The 17,005-nt window shown below is 48.4% G+C and overlaps 1 protein-coding gene and 1 pseudogene across 2 annotated transcripts; one reads left to right on the top strand and one right to left on the bottom strand.

The window, feature by feature from the left end:
• Nucleotides 1-111: 111 nt before the first annotated feature.
• LOC136463528 (putative multidrug resistance protein) lies at nt 112-1,878 on the bottom strand (annotated as a pseudogene).
• Nucleotides 1,879-9,772: 7,894 nt separating this feature from the next.
• On the top strand, nt 9,773-14,499 carry LOC136463526 (protein PSK SIMULATOR 1-like). Of its 2 annotated transcripts, XM_066462514.1 has the most exons (14): nt 9,773-10,035; nt 10,127-10,195; nt 10,309-10,679; nt 10,970-11,295; nt 11,401-11,493; nt 11,572-11,662; nt 11,825-11,918; nt 12,030-12,127; nt 12,244-12,313; nt 12,416-12,513; nt 12,989-13,105; nt 13,203-13,279; nt 13,370-13,414; nt 13,528-14,499. In XM_066462514.1, exons 3-14 carry the CDS (start codon nt 10,353-10,355, stop codon nt 14,117-14,119), a joined length of 2,028 nt encoding a protein of 675 aa, XP_066318611.1. In that variant the 5' UTR covers nt 9,773-10,035; nt 10,127-10,195; nt 10,309-10,352; the 3' UTR covers nt 14,120-14,499. The 2 variants fall into 2 exon arrangements, with proteins under 2 accessions (XP_066318611.1, XP_066318610.1); XM_066462513.1 differs by having other exon boundaries at nt 9,773-10,195.
• The last annotated feature ends 2,506 nt before the right edge of the window (nt 14,500-17,005 follow it).

The raw sequence follows: 17,005 nt of genomic DNA, 5'->3' as shown, positions 1-17,005 counted from the left end.
GCTTCTGACGGAGCGAAGCGGAGTCTGAAGTCGGCCTATCAGGTCTTGCCCCTGTGCTCGGGGGGTGCGGGGGGCGGAGCCCCCCGCGGTACGGTACGGTATATACACTCTTGCTAGGGTTTCGTGGAGACTTGATTCTCTTGTAAGCCGCCGTAGGCGTGTAACCCAAAACTCTTGAGACAGTGAGATTGTTGCTGGCTGGTGTCCGTGGTTTTTCCCCTTCACATCGGAGGGGTTTTCTACGTTAAATCGTGTGTCTCCTCTGTGGTTTGATTCTTTACTTCATATTCCTATACGTCGTTCATAACAATTCTTGGTAATGAGCTCACTGTGGGAGCCCCAGCTCCTGGACTGCCCCAGATTGCATGACAGCTATGCTGTCGGCATTTCGGACGGTGGAGAGGCGATGTGCAACAAGCCAACAAGGATGGTAGTCCGGCCTACGGAGGCCGCGTCAAGCGCCTCCTGCACGACGCGCTCGGACTCGGTGTCCAGTGCGCTCGTTGCTTCGTCAAGGAGCAAAATCTTGGGTGACCTCAGGATTGCTCTAGCAATTGCGATCCTCTGTTTCTGCCCTCCAGACATCTGTGCACCACGCTCACCCACCTGTTTTTGTTTTCGTTTCACACATGATTAGTATCGGTATCGGAATTCAGTCAGTGATTATTAGTCCAAGTTTAGATAGCTGTCATCAATTCATCATACAGGTTGTTACCTGCGTGTCGTAGCCCTGCGGCAGCTGCGAGATGAAGCTGTGGGCGTTGGCCTCCATTGCTGCGGCGACGACCTCCTCCCCTGTAGCATCCTCCTCGCCGAACAGTATGTTCTCCAACACTGACATGGCGAACATGGCGGGCTCCTGGCTGACGAGCCCCATCTGTGCGCGCAGCCACTAGCTTGAGCCGGAGCCGGCAGATGTCCACGCCGTCCAGCGCCACCTCCCCGGACGACGGGTCGTAGAACCGCTCCAGCAGCGCGATCGCCGTCGACTTTCCAGACCCACTGGGGCCGACGAGCGCCACCGTGTGCCCAGCCGGCCCGCAGGCTGAAGTTGGCCAAGACGGGGTTCTCTGGCCACGATGGGTAGAAGAAGTCGACGTTCTTGAACTCCACGTCGCCGGCGACGTTGGCCAGCTCCTCGCCGGCGCCACTCTCGGAGTCAATCTTGGGCATCCGCTGTATCATTTCAAGGATCCTGTCCGCTGCCGCCGTCGCCTCCGAGAAGTACTTGACGTTCGACAGTGCCGACCGCAGCGACCTGCATGTGCTTATTAGTGACGTTGTCATCTCTAAGTATATATCCCCTATCTGACAGTAGTAAGTTAGTAGTCACGTACACGCCTCCGATGACGATAAGGGAGGAGATGACGAAGACGGTGCCGCCCGGGTAGCCGTGGTACATGACGAGGCAGCCGCCGTACCAGATGTTGAAGGCGTAGATGGCGAAGGCGATGCCGTTGGTGCCGAGGGCGATGCCCTTGGCGAGCCCCTTCCTGAGGCTACCGCGTTGATCTTGGATGGATTGGAAGTGAACGCCTACGGCCGGCCTACCGCGTTGATCTTGGAGGTTGACTGATGCTGGAGGTGATCGGGGCCGCTGCCGAGGTCGTTGGCGATGCGGCTGGCGACAAGCAGCCTTAGGGGCGTGGCCATGCCGTCGCCTACGGCGCCGACCAGGCCTAGCACCATCAGGGCCACGTCGACGGCGTCCGCGTGCACGAACACCGAAGACCCCAGCGCCACCAGGGCCGCCGCGTCCACCTTCTTTGCGCGTCGTCCGGCGGCGTCCATGACTGATCGATGAAGGCGTACGTACGTGATGGACTACCGTCGTCGTCGCCGTCGATCAGAGTACGTGCCGGTGTTGCAGACGCGACGCCCAAGGATCACTGACGAGACAGTATATATAGTAGACCAGCAGGCCAATGTGATCGATCACAGGAAACCTGTGATGCTCTGTTGCTCGCACGAGTTGCATCATATTGATTCTCAGGGCAAGCAAGCATCCATGCTTAATAAGCCGTCAGCCGTGTAACAGCACGCCTCTCCTTATTTTGGCCTTTTGCTATGCCAATGCCGACAGAAGAGAGGCCCTACAGATCAGACATGCTACGGCCTAGGGCGACATATGCTGATGCTATGCAGCTACCTAGCCTACTGTACAAACTCTGGCATTCACCACCAGAAGCAGCAGTGTAACATATACTGAAAATCAGAACGTCTGGATTGGTACTTGTCACGACCACAAAGATCAGGATCCTAACCGTCTACGATCGGTGATGATGACAGTGCCATTTTCTGCTCCCTCCCAAATCGTCCGTCATGTAGGTCTGTAGGAGTATTTAGCTAGACAAAGGAATGTCCGCACTTCCATACTTCTGATGCTAGGAGTAGGAGGATGGACCCATTTGTGCAAATAAAAAGCGTGGCTGGCAGCGTTGTCCATGTGGATCTGCTATTGCAGCTGGCTCTTTTGTGGATCCTTCCACCTGGATGATGTCTCCTGTAGTGCAAATGGTCGGCACTACCTACAACCTACTGCTTCTGCTCTTTTTTCTTTTTAAAACAAGGCAACAACTGTTCGTTACAGATTACAACCATGATGAGCTAAACCTCGTTACACCATTGAACTGAGTGAACATCTTAACTAAAAGATGAGCTACCTCGTTACAGTACATCTGATAGGATTACGGATCCTACCGCGTAGATCACGGAGTCTGTAGGGGTGAGAGGGAGGTGGAGCAGGTTGGGAACCTCGCTGCCGGCGGCTGGACGCCATGGTGGAGGATGGCGGCTGCGGCCGTAGCCATAACCCTCGCGTAGCTACAGTAAATGCGACACTGTTCACGCGTGAACAGTAGAGGCGGCTAGGGTTAGGAACTCCCGGCTCCCAGGGGAAGCCGGGAACAATAGATTTGTTTCTGCTTAATTATCCAAATGTCTTACAAGCCATATATATAGTTCTCACAAATAAGGAATATATCTAATAAATAGGCTAAATAATAGATAATGTGGGCTGTTAGCCCCCTAATGCCGGCGCACAGGCTCAGCCACTAATGGGCCTCCGCCTGGTATATGTGACGCCGGTCATAACAACATCCTACTGGCATGGACAAAAGAAATAGAAGGATTTACAGTAATCAGGTTTTTAACTCTCCTGTATTAATATATTTGACTGGCAGATGTCCTGCCAGCAGTTTTCGGGGAAAAAAGGTTTTTAACATCCTGATGAATGAGGACTCCAACATGAGATGTATCAATCCCCTTGGAGTTTATCTTCTTAATAACATTTCGACAGTCAGAAGCTACAGTGAACTATCTGAGATTGTGCTACGCAGCGAAGGAAACAACTCTTCTGTCTACAATTGCTTCAACTAGTTCAGGAATCAGGAACAGGATCCTCACGGAAAGCACCCTTGTGATCACATACCGCTACTCCAAACCCCATGCAGGAAGGATTTTTGAATATTGCTGCATGCATCAACATTGATCATCAACCACCAATTTAGTGGTGGAATCCATTTTTGGATAGAGTAATCAGATTCACACCTATGTCATGTTGATATTTTAGATATGTGCAGCAAAGACATCTATAACCTATCTCCTTTTCTGCAATTACCTTGGTATGGACTAAAGCCAGGCTGATAAGTTCAAGCTGATTTGTTTTTTTCACATGCAGGCATATATGCTCGAATTTCATTAAGAGGACGGGAATGGTCAATAGACCTTACAATAAAGCCGTTAGCTGATGGTGGCGAGAGACCATCACCAAAGCAAACCGCAGCCTAGCTACTGGATTACCAAAAGTCGTATTACAAGACCACCTAGTTCTGCGACCATAAGCTAATCAAGTGAGCCAACGAAGAGTACCCTGCCTCGCACCAGCATTGCGCTTCTCTGATCACCTCCTGTGCGATTGCCGCCAAGTTGGACATGATTCGGTTGAAGACCCTATTGTTCCGCTCCTTCCAGATTGTCCAGGTGATGAGTAGTAGCAGGGTATCGAACGGTGGCCGGCTGTCAGCACTCAGCCGTTCTCTCTGTCTCAGCCACCAAATTCCCAAGCTTTCCTCTATCAGCGGCGTCAAGTCCTGTAACCCCAAAGGTAGAAGCAACCTATACCAGAGTTGCCTGGTAGTCACACACCCCCACGAACAAGTGATCACATGTCTCGGATGCCTGGCTGCACAGGTTGCAGTCATCTGAATCCTGTAGGCCATGCCGCAATCGTCGATTTGCAGTCCAGATCCTGCGGTGAAGCACCAACCACATAAAAAACTTGACCTTCTGTGGAGCTTTAGTCTTCCCTAATTCCTTGGCACCAAGGAGCGCAGTTGATCCTTCGAAAAAAACTCTATAGGTCGACGACACACTGCACTTCCCATCAGGCGACCACTTCCATGTGAATCGGTCCGACACATGCGGATCGAGAACGACGGTGCGTAGGATTGCCCACACACGCAGGTACTAAAGGAGCACCTGCACAGTGTCCACACCATGAATTTCACGCGCCCACCGGTTCTGGAAGAGACCATCGTTCAGAGACATCTTCTTTCCTCTCGGTGAGATGGCAGCGAACAACTGAGGCGCAAATGAGCATAGCGAACCAACATTGGACCAATTGCCCATCCACAGTTTTGCTGAGGCCCCATCGCCGATGATCACAGTCATGCTGGCGTCTGTCATTGTGACTACATTCTTCTCAGCACGTGCCGGCAGTGTAGCCCAGCAGCGATCAGGCTCAATTCTGCTTAGCCATTCCCAACGTATCCTGAGGGCCAGCTCAAAGAACCTGAGATCCAAAACACCTAGGCCGCCTAGAGATGTCGGACGACAGACAGTAGTCCAGGCCAGTTTGCATTTTCCTCCTAGCGCTGTGTCAGTACCGCACCAGAGGAAAGCCCTGCGACGTCTATCAATTTGCTCAATGGCCCAGGTCGAGAGGCAACACGCAATGCTAATATGCACTGGGATCGCCGACAACGTGACCTTGGTCAGTAACACTCGTCCCGCGTGCGTGAGCAGTCCTGACTTCCAAGTCGGGATCCTCGCGGCGACTGAATCCACCAATGCTTGCTCCTTTGCACGTTTTAGCCTCTTTAGCGATAGCGAAATGCCCAGATACCTGCACGGGAACAGGGCAACAACACATGGGAAGGCCGTTTGCACATCCAACATCATTTCTTTAGTGCAGCGAATCGGCGAGGCGACACACTTATCAATGTTGGCTATTAGTCCAGACGCCCCCGCAAATAGCAGCATAATCTGTTGAAGGCAGGTGAGGTCCTCAGCAGCCGGCGTGACGAAGACAACTAAATCATCCACGTAGAGCGAGGCCCTATGCTTGATGGATCTTCCTGGCAGTGGAGCGAACGCGCGGAGACGATCAGCCTCCCAAATCAATGCATTCAGCGGGGCGAGAGGGGATCCCCTTGCCGTAGCCCCCGCGCGTGTGCTATTCTCCTTCCTGGGCGACCATTGAGCAGCACCTTCGTGCTAGCAGTAGACAACAAGATCGAAATCCAATTAGTCCATCTTCGAGGAAAGCTGACATGTTCGAGGACGTGTAAGAGAAACGGCCAAGCCACTGAGTCGAAGGCTTTGGCAATATCGACTTTTATTAGCACTGCTGGGAATTTCTTGCTATGCAACCATCGACAAGCAAGTTGCACCGATCTGAAGTTGTCGTGGATGGATCTTCCCTTGATGAACGCGCTTTGATTCATCGCTACAATATGTCCCAGCCTTGGTGCTAGCCTCCTCGCCAAACCCTTGGCGAATAGCTTACTGAAACTATGTATTAGGCTTATGGGCCTATAGTCCTTTAGTCTTGTCGGTGCCGAGTTCTTCCTAAGCAAAACCATCAGAGCGTCATTCAGCAGGTTGAAGCTCTGTGCATCCAGCGACCAAAGCGCATTAAACGCGTGCACGACGTCAACTTTGATGGTCTCCCATGAGGCCCTATAGAATGCCCCGCAAAAGCCATTTGGCCCGGGTGCCCGGTCCAGCGGCATAGCCTTGATGGATTCCCAAATCTCTTGTTTAGTGAAGCAGGCATCGATGCCTGTAAGGTCGAGCCGTGGCAGCAGTCCATCAAGAACCAGCCCATGCGATCGCATGAACGACGTACCCATGATGCTGTGGTAGTAAGTGTAAATGAGGTCCTGCTTGGCTTCATCACCTCGAGGATCAAATTCTTTGCTTGGCTTGTCCTGGTAGATTGGCTCAATACCGAGACAATGTTAACAAGAAGGCACCTCCACGTTCATGATGATGATTTTTGTGTCATGTGTGAGACAAGGAAGAAGAAACCATTAAGCATCTCTTTTTCACATGCCCTTTTGCAAGCCAATGTTGGGCCTCAATCAACTTTGTCTGGGATCACTCAATCAACCTACAGGATCGGTTCATTCAAGCTAGATAGTCCCACGGACAAAGTTTCTTTACTGAAGCTTCATTGATTGCTGCATGGGAAATTTGAAAAATGCGCAATTACAAGGTGTTTGAAAGAAGGGAGCCGTGTCAAGCCAGATGGCTTTGTAATTTCAAAAATAAAAAAATCAATGTTTTCTCCGGTCTGTTAGATTCAAGGCTGACCTTAGGTCGGCTTTTTGCTTTTGGTTAGATAATCTCAGTTAATTTCCTTTGTAAGTATCTTGGAGTCCTTTAATTTTATAAAAAGTTCTTTGACACTGTAGGGATCTCCCCCATAGTTTTTGCCGTCAAAAAAGACAATTGACATTCTGTGGCACTGCAGGTGACGGAACTGAAGCCTAAATGGCTGGCAGAGATAGCACCACATTATTACCAACTAAAGGACGTGGAAGACTGTAAGTCTTGATTGTGATGCCATTAATCGCTCAACCTAGTTTTTGTTGTATGAACTATGGCTTACATGCCTCTTCCTTTCTCCTCCACAGCTGGAACAAAGAAGCTACCAAAGGGCCAAGGATGAGCTGCATTGTAGCTAGGACCCATGGATGTTTTGCGTTGGACTCAACCTAGGACCATCAGGCTCTGAGTGAAGATGTATATAACTCCTTATACTGCAAACAGGATAGATGATGTCACTATTCATTATCCTGCTTACGTTTCAGAGTAGCTGATTGTTCATGTAAATTATGACATGAAGACATCATGTGAACCGCTATAATTGTCATACTAGAGGGAGCGCTGGCATACGGCGTTTGGGGTTGCTAGCCACCATGATGGACGATCGTCAACATCCTGCCGTTGTTAGGACTATTGTCTATCTGCCTTGCCTCGCCGGCCTCTTGGGTAGGGAGTAGGGTGGACAAGGGCTTATCCCGGCAAGGATAAATTTAGGATGAATATCAGATTTTTCCTAGAATATGGGATTATGCAAAAACATAAGTTGTGAATCTTTTCTATAAATGGGCTGGTCATGTTGGGAAAAATGGATGGGCGTCGCTACCCCTGCGCAACCTACCCCCATCTGCCTTCACCTTGACCCCGCTTTTTGCTCTTCCCCACACATGCACTTAACCCTGTCTCTATGCCTGCTGGTTGCCCCTGACCCTCCTCTCTCTCCACATGGGCAACACGAGCCAGGATGCAACTGAGGACGAGCACGCCCTGACTGTAGCACCACCGTTTGCTGGCCTCCAGCGGCCCGTTTGAAAGTAGATTTGAAACATGAAAAACATTTGAATGCAACATGAAAAACATTTGAAAGCAACAACGCGCACTTGCAACATGTGTGTGAAACACATGAAACATCTAGATTTGCAACTTGCAACGTGAAACCACTTGCTGCAATATAAGATTGAAACAGCTAAAACATTTGGGACATACTGTTGCAACATATGTCTGAAACATATGCAACATCCAGATAAAAAAAGGTTGCAACAGACGTTTGGAAACAGATGAATGCAACATGCCTCTAAAACACTTGCAACATGTGCAACACCCCCTATCTACTTTTGCAACATCAAGACGAAAATAATTGCAACATACATCTAAAAACGTCTCAAGTATGCAACACAGGGGATGCAAGGCCAGGCCAGTCGATTCCGGCTGTCAGGGTGGGAGCCGGCGCGCGAGTACCACCAGCACCGGCCACGCTTGTGGGTCCCTTGGCTTGGCTGGGGAAGACCTGAGGTGCCATGGCACTTGTGCCCCCACGGCCATGGCGGGATCAGCGGCACGGCCAACAGCGATGGGCGACGGACGAACGGCGAGGGAGCGAGCGATGTAGGTGAGCAAGGGCGCGCGACGCGGCCGGCGAAGGGAAAAGGAAATGGCGCGGAGCCCGACGAGCACACGTTGGAGAAGGGGCGGACGGATGAGCATCCACGCTACTTTGAGGCCGGGCGGATACGCACGAAGGAATGGTGGGTGGGCTCAGGGGAACGGGCGATAAGCACAAGGGAATGTGGTTTTGTTTTTTATTTGGGACCCGCTCCTGAGGAGACACATCCAGACGCATTCACGGACGGACGCCCTACAGGAAGTGTTTCCGAAAATGGATGGGTTAGAATGAAATCGTCAGTTTTGGAATCTGAACAATTTAGTTACGGTCCATTAACCTGTTTGGTTTACGGTGTTTGTTTGCTTAGGCAGTGTTCCCATGAGTTGGATCCTTGAATGTCTAGCAAACAGTCCCTAGGCCAAGGTGGCAACCTAAAAAGCCGGTTTAGTGCTTGCTGGAGCTGTCTAGTTTTGGTATGATGGCCTAGTGTTGGAATTTGCATGCTTGGCCTACAACCTAGCTCCTGCTAACAGGGTTAAACCTACCCAAAACGCACACCGCCCTATAGTTTTAAGATTACACAGTACAACATAGACGCTCATTAAAAGATAAATTTATTGTAGAGTATTCATGAATATTTGTGTGCTGGAGGCTCGAGGAAATAAATGGGCCTGATGGATGTGAGGGCTTAGAAGTTAATTTATTCTAGGACAAATTTTTTGTATAAAAATCTATTCTTTTAATGACAAAGGGAGTATATAACTATATATATAGAGGGTTCACTCTATAATATAAGAAATACTTTCTATGGTCCTTTTAAGTGTCGTTTTCACGTATCGATGAGTTAAATATATTCAACTTTGACCAATATATATAAGAGATTACTATTTATGGTGCGTAATAAGTATCATTTGATTAATCATTGAATATTTTTTTATAATACACTTATTTAGAGATGCACATGTTACTAATATTTTCTATTAGATCCTGTTAAGAAGGTTTGACATACACATAAATCTAGGTGAAACTTAAAAAGAACAAAAAAGAATATATTTAGTTGTTCTTTCAGTTATATTATTCTATTTTTATTAACGATTACTAGTATATTTCAATCTACACCCACTGATTTCCCACAATAGAATGCATGTTGAATTCATGTCTAAGCTACGGAGTACAAAAGTGACGCACATCAAATGGATGGTCAACACAAGAAGACAAATGTGGAAAAATGAGTATGGGGATTTGAAATATTTAAAAACTTCTGTACGTTATCTCCAAATTTCATGTCCACCAAAAGGAAATCCAGAGTTAATCAGGGACTTGAAAACCGGTGGATTTGTCGACAAAGAGCGCAAAGTCAAATCCCACACACAAAAACAAAAGTCAGTGCTGCGGTGGGCTGACAGACCCTGCATTTAATAAACCCCTCTGAACCGTGGACTTTGCCAATGCCCCCTTTATTTTATTTTTTATAAAATAAATTCTGGCACTGAAAAGACCAAAACACAAGCAAAGCCAGCAAGCGCGACTGTCACGGGTGTCTCCTCTCCGATCAAATCCACATCGGAACAACCACTGAAAAGCGCGCGGTTCCTACCCGTCCGGCCGCCGCCATCAACACCACCGGTGGGAGGTGCCTGTCGCCGCTTCTTGGCTCCGGCCCGGAGCGTCCCTCCCTCCCCTCGTTCTGCAGTTTTCAACGGCGGTTGGGTCCCGTCAAAAAAAATCTAATCCTCCCGTCTCTCTGAAGCCGGCTTTCTTGACTAATCGGCGGCGGAATTTCGCGGCCTGGGTTGGCTGCCTTGTCTTGTTCCTCCCCATCGGTACTTGCCTGGTGGTTGATACCTTCTATTCCCTTCCCTTGTTTGGTGTTCAAAAGGAAGCATTTCTCACTTGGTTCTTGGTTTGTTGGAGGTCGTCACCTTCTTCCTGCTTTGATTTTTTTCATCGGCGGGAGCGTCGTCAACGCGACGACTCGAGCGGGTAAGATTCGTTCCATCTTTTCAGTGTCCATTTACTTCGTTGTTATCGCCGGCGACGGACGCCGGCGTCGGGTGGGATTGAGCGATATTCACGGCCAATTTCGCATCTTACAGGTGCTCGGCTGGTGGAGCTACTTGTCGCGTCGGCATTGGTCATCATGGGCAGCGTGTGTTCGGCGGGGATCGCCGGGGACAAATCGCCGACGGAGCTCTCGTTCCGAGCGATGGGGTTCGTGGTGGAGCAGGATTTCAGGGCCTTCTCAGCCGCCAGCAATAACAAGACCGCGCCCGTCGAGGAGGCGGTGGATCCTAACCAGGTGAGCGATCAGTCATTTCGTCTGTCGGAGAAGGTCTCGCCGCCGTCCACGAGCGCCAAGACTCGTCGCTCGGTCTCCAAGGAACCGCATTTGACGCATACCGAATCGCGGAAGGCCAAGGCTGGCAAGCCTAGGAGAAGCACCTCCGGCAAGGCCGGTCCGAGCAAGGCAAGTCTTTCCTTCTGGATTTACATGTGCTTGTATAATTGCGCATCCAAATTGATAAGTTCACTGTTGGGAAAAAAATGCTGGATCTTGCATTAAGACTTAGGTGTTGCATTACATTATGTAATGAGTAATGACAATAATTTTGCTGAAGATAATGTTACTTTGTGATCTTATTGGTAATGAGAGGAGCTAAGTTCTGACATTGTAGCATGAACCTTGTGTCAATCTTTCGAAGAAGCTTGTTTTGCCAGGTTTCGTAATGCTTCTGTTTTTCTCAACTCTTCTTGCAGGTTTCAGACATAGGCATAGCGCTTGGTAGAAAGAGTACCTCTGGACTTGGGAAAGCAGTAGAGGTTCTAGATAATCTGGGCAGCAGCATGTCAAGTTTGAGCCCTGGAGGTGGTTTTGTGGCGGGACCAACGACAAAGGGGAACAAAATATCAATCCTTGCATTCGAGGTTGCAAACACAATAGTTAAGGGCATGAGCCTCATGCAGTCTTTGTCCAAAGAAAGCCTGAACTATTTGAAGGACATGGTCCTACTATCAGAAGGTGTACAACGTTTAGTTTCAAGCGACATGGATGATCTGATGAGAATTGCTGCAGCCGACAAGAGGTTTGCCAACACATATATTAGCATTTTAACTCTGTGATGGTTTAGCAGATGTTATAACCCAACTTTAACGTTCCTAAATAATAAAAGGTTTCATATTCTTTGCAGGCAAGAGCTGAGTATATTTTCACGAGAAGTCATAAGATTTGGGAATCGTTGCAAAGATCCTCAGTGGCACAACCTAGATCGTTATTTCTCCAAGTAGGTTCCCACCGTAAACATGGCTTAATGATTGATTCCTAGTGTAATGATCTCACTAGTCCTTGTGTTTGTTTCCAGGCTAGGGTCAGAAATTACACCCCAACCAGAATTAAAAGAAACGGCAAAAGCACATATGCAGCAACTGATGACCCTTGTTCGACACACTGGTGTGAGTATTACATACGTTGACAAAGTCTCTAGTGTTCTTACAGAAAACAAACTGTGTTTGATTACATTTCTTTGGTTTTTGTTAACCTTTGCAGATCATGCAGTCCATTTGATTCCTCTAGCCTTTTCTGATTTGATTGCTATTTCACTACTTGTCCCATAGGATCTCTACCATGAATTACATGCATTAGATAGATTTGAGCAAGATTATCGCCGTAAATTGGAGGAAGAGAAAAGATCAGTTACATTTGAAAGGGGTATGCCGATGTTCATCCATGTATCGCCCTTGTAGTTTCAGATGCTATTTTGCTGCCAGTCCAATTCCCTGATCCTCATCACACTTATAACTGACTGCCATGAATGAACAGGGGACACTGTTCAGATTATCAGACAAGAACTGAAGAGCCAGAGGAAGCATGTACATAATTTGAAGAAAAAGTCTCTTTGGTCTAAGTCTCTTGATGGTGTAAGTAGTTCATATGCAAATCATGCACAAGATGAAGTGTACACAGATGGAAATTTTCTAATTTTCTGCTTTTAACGGGTAAGATGAATGATGCAAATTGTACCTCCTATTTGTAGGTCATGGAGAAGCTTGTAGATATTGTCCAGTTCTTACATGTCGAGATTCGAGATACTTTTGGGCCTTGTGGTAAGGTTGCTCGCCAACTCTATATTTGTCATCAAACCAGTCACGGTTACCACCTAGTAATTACTACTAACTTGCCTTTTTTGTGTTCTTTTGTTCTTGTAGATGGAGAGTCAAACGAATCGCAAGAGAGCCATCAAACATTGGGGTCTGCTGGTCTCTCTCTTCACTATGCTAATATCATTTCTCAGATTGACAATATTGTAAGTGTCTCGTGTTTACTCAAATATATTTTGCTACCTCATTTCTCTTTTGCATGTGTCCACATTGGTCAGCTACATTTATTTTTCATATTCAAATTATCAATAGGTTATGCTGAAACTAACAGACCAAATATGCTGTATATATTCTCTAGATATTTTGTTCTACAGTCCACAACCTGTAGCCATATTGGTCAATGATGTTATAGGATAAGGTTCAAAAAGCCGATTGGGTTACTACATTCTGAAACTTCGAGATCTTCGCTTTAGAAGTGCTATTTTTATTTTTTACAGCCAATCGGTCATCATACAGAAATCTTGCAACTTTTGTTCTGGAAAAAAAAGGAATGTTGTCATAGTTACAGATCTCATGCTACCAATGAGCATAAATGCATAATTGGAACATATTTTCAACAAAATACTTGTTGAACAGTCCTGGGGAACTGTTTACTGACTGATATTCGCGTCGCTGCTTAAGGTTTCCCGAAGTTCTGTCCCCCCTCAAAGTACAAGAGATGCACTCTATCAAGGTCTGCCCCCAAATGTCAAGTCTGCTCTTCGAACAAGACTACTAACTTCCACAGAATCTGAAGAGGTACTCTGATGCTGTGGAATATGATGCTCCATTATCCACATTGATAACATCCACACGGGAGCTTTATTTTTTTAAACATTATTTCCTGCTGCGTTAGGTTCCGATCACTAAAATCAGGAGTTCGACGGAGAAAACTTTGCAATGGATTGTCCCGGTTGCCAATAATACGGCCAGGTACTTCAAATTGAATTGCTTTAGCTACCAAAAAAAAAAAAAGTAGAATCGACTCTGATGTTAACCCTTGTTTGTAATGCTATGAACCAGAGCGCACCATGGATTCGGATGGGTTGGCGAGTGGGCGAACACAGGGTAAGATAAGACACTCATCAATTCTTCTTTTTCAAGAGTAATTACTATTCTCAAAGTACTAAGCTAAATGTGTGTCCCCAAACTGAAGAACTCTCCGATTCGTGCTTGTGCAGGAATGATCCGTCACGGAAACAGGCTGGTCAACCTGACGCGCTGAGGATCGAGACCCTGTATCACGCGGACAAGGAGAAGGCCGACGCGTGCATACTGGACCTGGTGGTGTGGCTCCACATCCTGATCAGCTACAGCAGGCCGCCTAACAACAGGTCACCGAGCCGATCCCCCGTGCGTTCGCCGGTGCACTTGGGCGTGGCCCCGGCGGTGCCAGCAGCAGCATCGTCCAGGGGCCCAGCTGCTCCTGGGCTCACCCGAGAAGACCGCGAGATGCTGCAGGACGCATACACCCGGCGACGGTCCGCTGGGACGACTGGGAAGAGCAAGAGCCAGGAGCTGTCCACGGCGGCTGCGGCGGGCCGCGGCCACAGGCTGGCGCTGAGCAGGAACGACAGGCTGAGCAAGAGCGGCAGCCACTGCTGCCCGTCGGCGTCGCGGGAGCGGGAGCACGGCGGCGGCAGGGTGTCCCCCCTGGCGACGGGCAGGTCTCCCGCCTCGTCGTCGCCCGTGGCTGTTGGCTTCGACATCGACCGGATCAGGTTGGCGCTGGACGTGATGGACAGAGTGGATGTGCAGCAGAAGCAACCGTGAGGCTGGTCACTGCATGCGTGTCTCGTTCAAGAAACGCAGTGAAGTGTGAGCGTAGTATGCATGGCGTGGATGTTTGTGAGTGTGAAGTGTTGATGGGAAGGAAGGGAGAGGTGTAGTAGGCGAGGTTTAGGAATGGGAAACCAAGATTTCGTGAGTGATCATCAGGATTACTAGCATATTAGCATACATAATGCCTGCAGAAACACTGCAGGATGGATAGCGCATCATAGGTAAGATTTTTCTCCTTTTTGTTTGTCTTTCTCTCGGGCGGTCAGTATTTGTATATGTACCGTGCCAAATCATCAGGCCAAACAAACTCTGTTGCTTGTAAGCTGTAATAACTGTATATATTATTGTACATACAAGTCGCGAAAATGCAGTAGGCATGCACTCCCGGTGCAAGTTGAGTAGTAAAGCCGTAAAGCATGCTCCTGCTTTGGGCTTGTTGACATTGCTGGGAAGCCATCCAAGATTGCTGCGGCGTGTATGCATCGCCAGATCACAGATCCGTAGGCCAGGAGACGAAGCCGTTCGGCTCACCTTAAAAGCGGCACTATTCAGCCTGATTTTTCAGAGCGAAACAGTATTTTTTAGCCAATTTCAGCCAAATGAACGGGTTGTGGATGGCTATTCCTGCCACCATGCCTTGCCTGGTGAGTGGTGACTGCACTGCAATAGAGTAGTACCAGAAGCAAGCAAGCAAGCGTGGCTCCGTTCACTTGTCTGAAACTGGTTGAAAACACCGTTCCGACTAAATTATTGTGAGAGAAAAACACTGTTTCAACTAAAAAAAAAAATAAACAAGCCGAATATGAAATAAACCGAACCATGCCGATTGACCTTCGTAAACAGCCGCTTCAACACCCGTTCCACACATCGTATATATGGTGTGAATGTTAGGTTACGTTTTTTTTTTTAGCAAATGAAGGTTAGGTTACGTGCCCGGTGCCCGCAGGAAGTCCAGCCATAGGGTCCACAGGCGCCTCCATCAAAGTTGATCCAAATGCAACATACCGAAAGAAGCGGGCAAGCTGGACGACGTAGACGTTAGAATACCAGTATTTATACCTACGTACGGCCACTGCCTTGCCAAAGTTACTCAATTTTCGTTCAAAAAAAAAGAACCACATGCTCGTACTTTTTTTTAGAATTACACCGCACAATGTGACACCCACAGCACGCACGCACGCTCACTTTTTCGCAAAGAGTGATGTGTACAGATATTGTATTGGTGGAAGTACATGAGCAGGAATAGCACGCTTCCGCGGTTCCAAAATCAAAGGTTTGTTTATTTTTATTTAGAAGATACATATAAGTAATATATTACTATGATGATATGAGAAGAGATGTCCTAACCAATAACAATGGAAATAATACTGTAAAAAAATCTTAAATTTAGTTTTGAGATAAGCTATGATGTCGATTTATTTGCTGGAGATTGCAAAATAATAAAGTAGTGTACATGCAAAAATCTTCCATGTATTCTCGCTCGATGATTAACTAACGGAAAGCGATGAGGACGCGTCAGCACAAGATATATTATTACGACTCCATGTGTTTCAGGCAAAAGTGCAAACGTCGAGTGACGACAACAGGAAGGGTGTGTCGCCCATTGGCGCGCAACTTTAATTTCTGACCAAAACCAACTAGTAAGTGCAACAGTGCCTGTGCATTAAAACGTGTTGTTTAAGAACATAAGTGTCGAGTATCGATATTAGGAATATCAAAAGTTAGCGCCCACACTGTCTTTGGTTCGAGACATATTAAAAGGTCTCGTCCGATTCTAAGGCCGCGGGCTCCGTCTCGCCCGACCCATTGGGTGCTGGCTTCATCTCGCCCGACCTCGAGGCCACGGGCTCCGTCTCGCCCGACCTCGAGGCCGCGGACTCCGTCTCGCCTGACCCCTTGGGTGTGGGCTCCGTCTCGTCCGACCCTAAGGTCGCAGGTTCTGTCTCGCCTAAGGTCGCGGGCTCCGTCTCGCCCGACCTTGAGGACATGGGTTCCATCTCGTCTGACGGGAACCCATACCGCCACAAACAAGCGTATGAGCCTGAGTCAAAACTCTGACGTCAGGGAAGAGGCTAGTACGCCTCGATGTAACCCATGGCCATGACAGGCTATACCTGGGGATTCACATCAAGAACAGTATCGGGCGTGCCGGTGCTGTTCTGCCTAATTCTCGTACGGACGCTGGCATGCGCGTTAGTTCACCACGACGTGTGCCGGGTTGGAGTGAAACACCATTACCGGCAGATGACGCCTGCGCACGGCGTCAGTGACGAACAGGGCAGCAACATGGAACCGTCTCTGTTGACATCTATAGGATCGACGGGACCCGCATGAAGGAGAAGAAGGACCTGGGAACCCTAGAATCCTTCTTCTCTCTGTCGTTCTTCTCCTTTTCCTCCTCTATAACCCGCGCTTTCCCTTTGTCTATAAAAGGGGAAGCAGGGCCCCCATGGATCGAGATCTCGACACGGGGGATAAAAAATACAAGAGCACGACATGAGCACATGGCTGAGCGGCAAGCGAGCTCTCAACACCCGTTCACTCCTTCCACCAGAGACTTGGGATCTTCTCCCTATCTCGCCTGTTTGTAACCCCTACTACAAACCAAGTGCCGGTAACATGAGCAGCAGCAAACTAAATGTAGGGACGTTTCGCCCGAACCAGTATAAACCCTTGTGTCCTCCGAGCACACCATCCAAGCCAGACGCGCAAATACAAATTTACTCGTTAGTGGTCCGAAAACACCGACAGTTGGTGCACCAGGTAGGGGCTTTTTGCGTGTCTCGACGTTCACATCAGGCCTCAGAGGGCTAGTCATGGTGTCAGCTGGGTCCCGGGCACGCACGTGCGCTTTGGGAACCTAGACTTTATTATTAC

This window comes from Miscanthus floridulus, chromosome 7, assembly GCF_019320115.1.
Source record: "Miscanthus floridulus cultivar M001 chromosome 7, ASM1932011v1, whole genome shotgun sequence".
In the NCBI taxonomy this organism is placed as follows: Eukaryota; Viridiplantae; Streptophyta; class Magnoliopsida; order Poales; family Poaceae; genus Miscanthus; species Miscanthus floridulus.
This window is presented reverse-complemented; position numbering and strand designations above follow the sequence as displayed.

What these genes read in the sequence shown, in the direction of transcription:
- LOC136463526 (XM_066462514.1), top strand. Translation starts at nt 10,353, where the DNA reads ATGGGCAGCGTGTGTTCGGCGGGGATCGCCGGGGACAAATCGCCGACG. An exon ending in GCAAGGCCGGTCCGAGCAAG is followed by an intron (nt 10,680 to 10,969) that starts GCAAGTCTTTCC and finishes CTCTTCTTGCAG; the next exon opens with GTTTCAGACATAGGCATAGC. An exon ending in GTTGCCAATAATACGGCCAG is followed by an intron (nt 13,280 to 13,369) that starts GTACTTCAAATT and finishes GCTATGAACCAG; the next exon opens with AGCGCACCATGGATTCGGAT.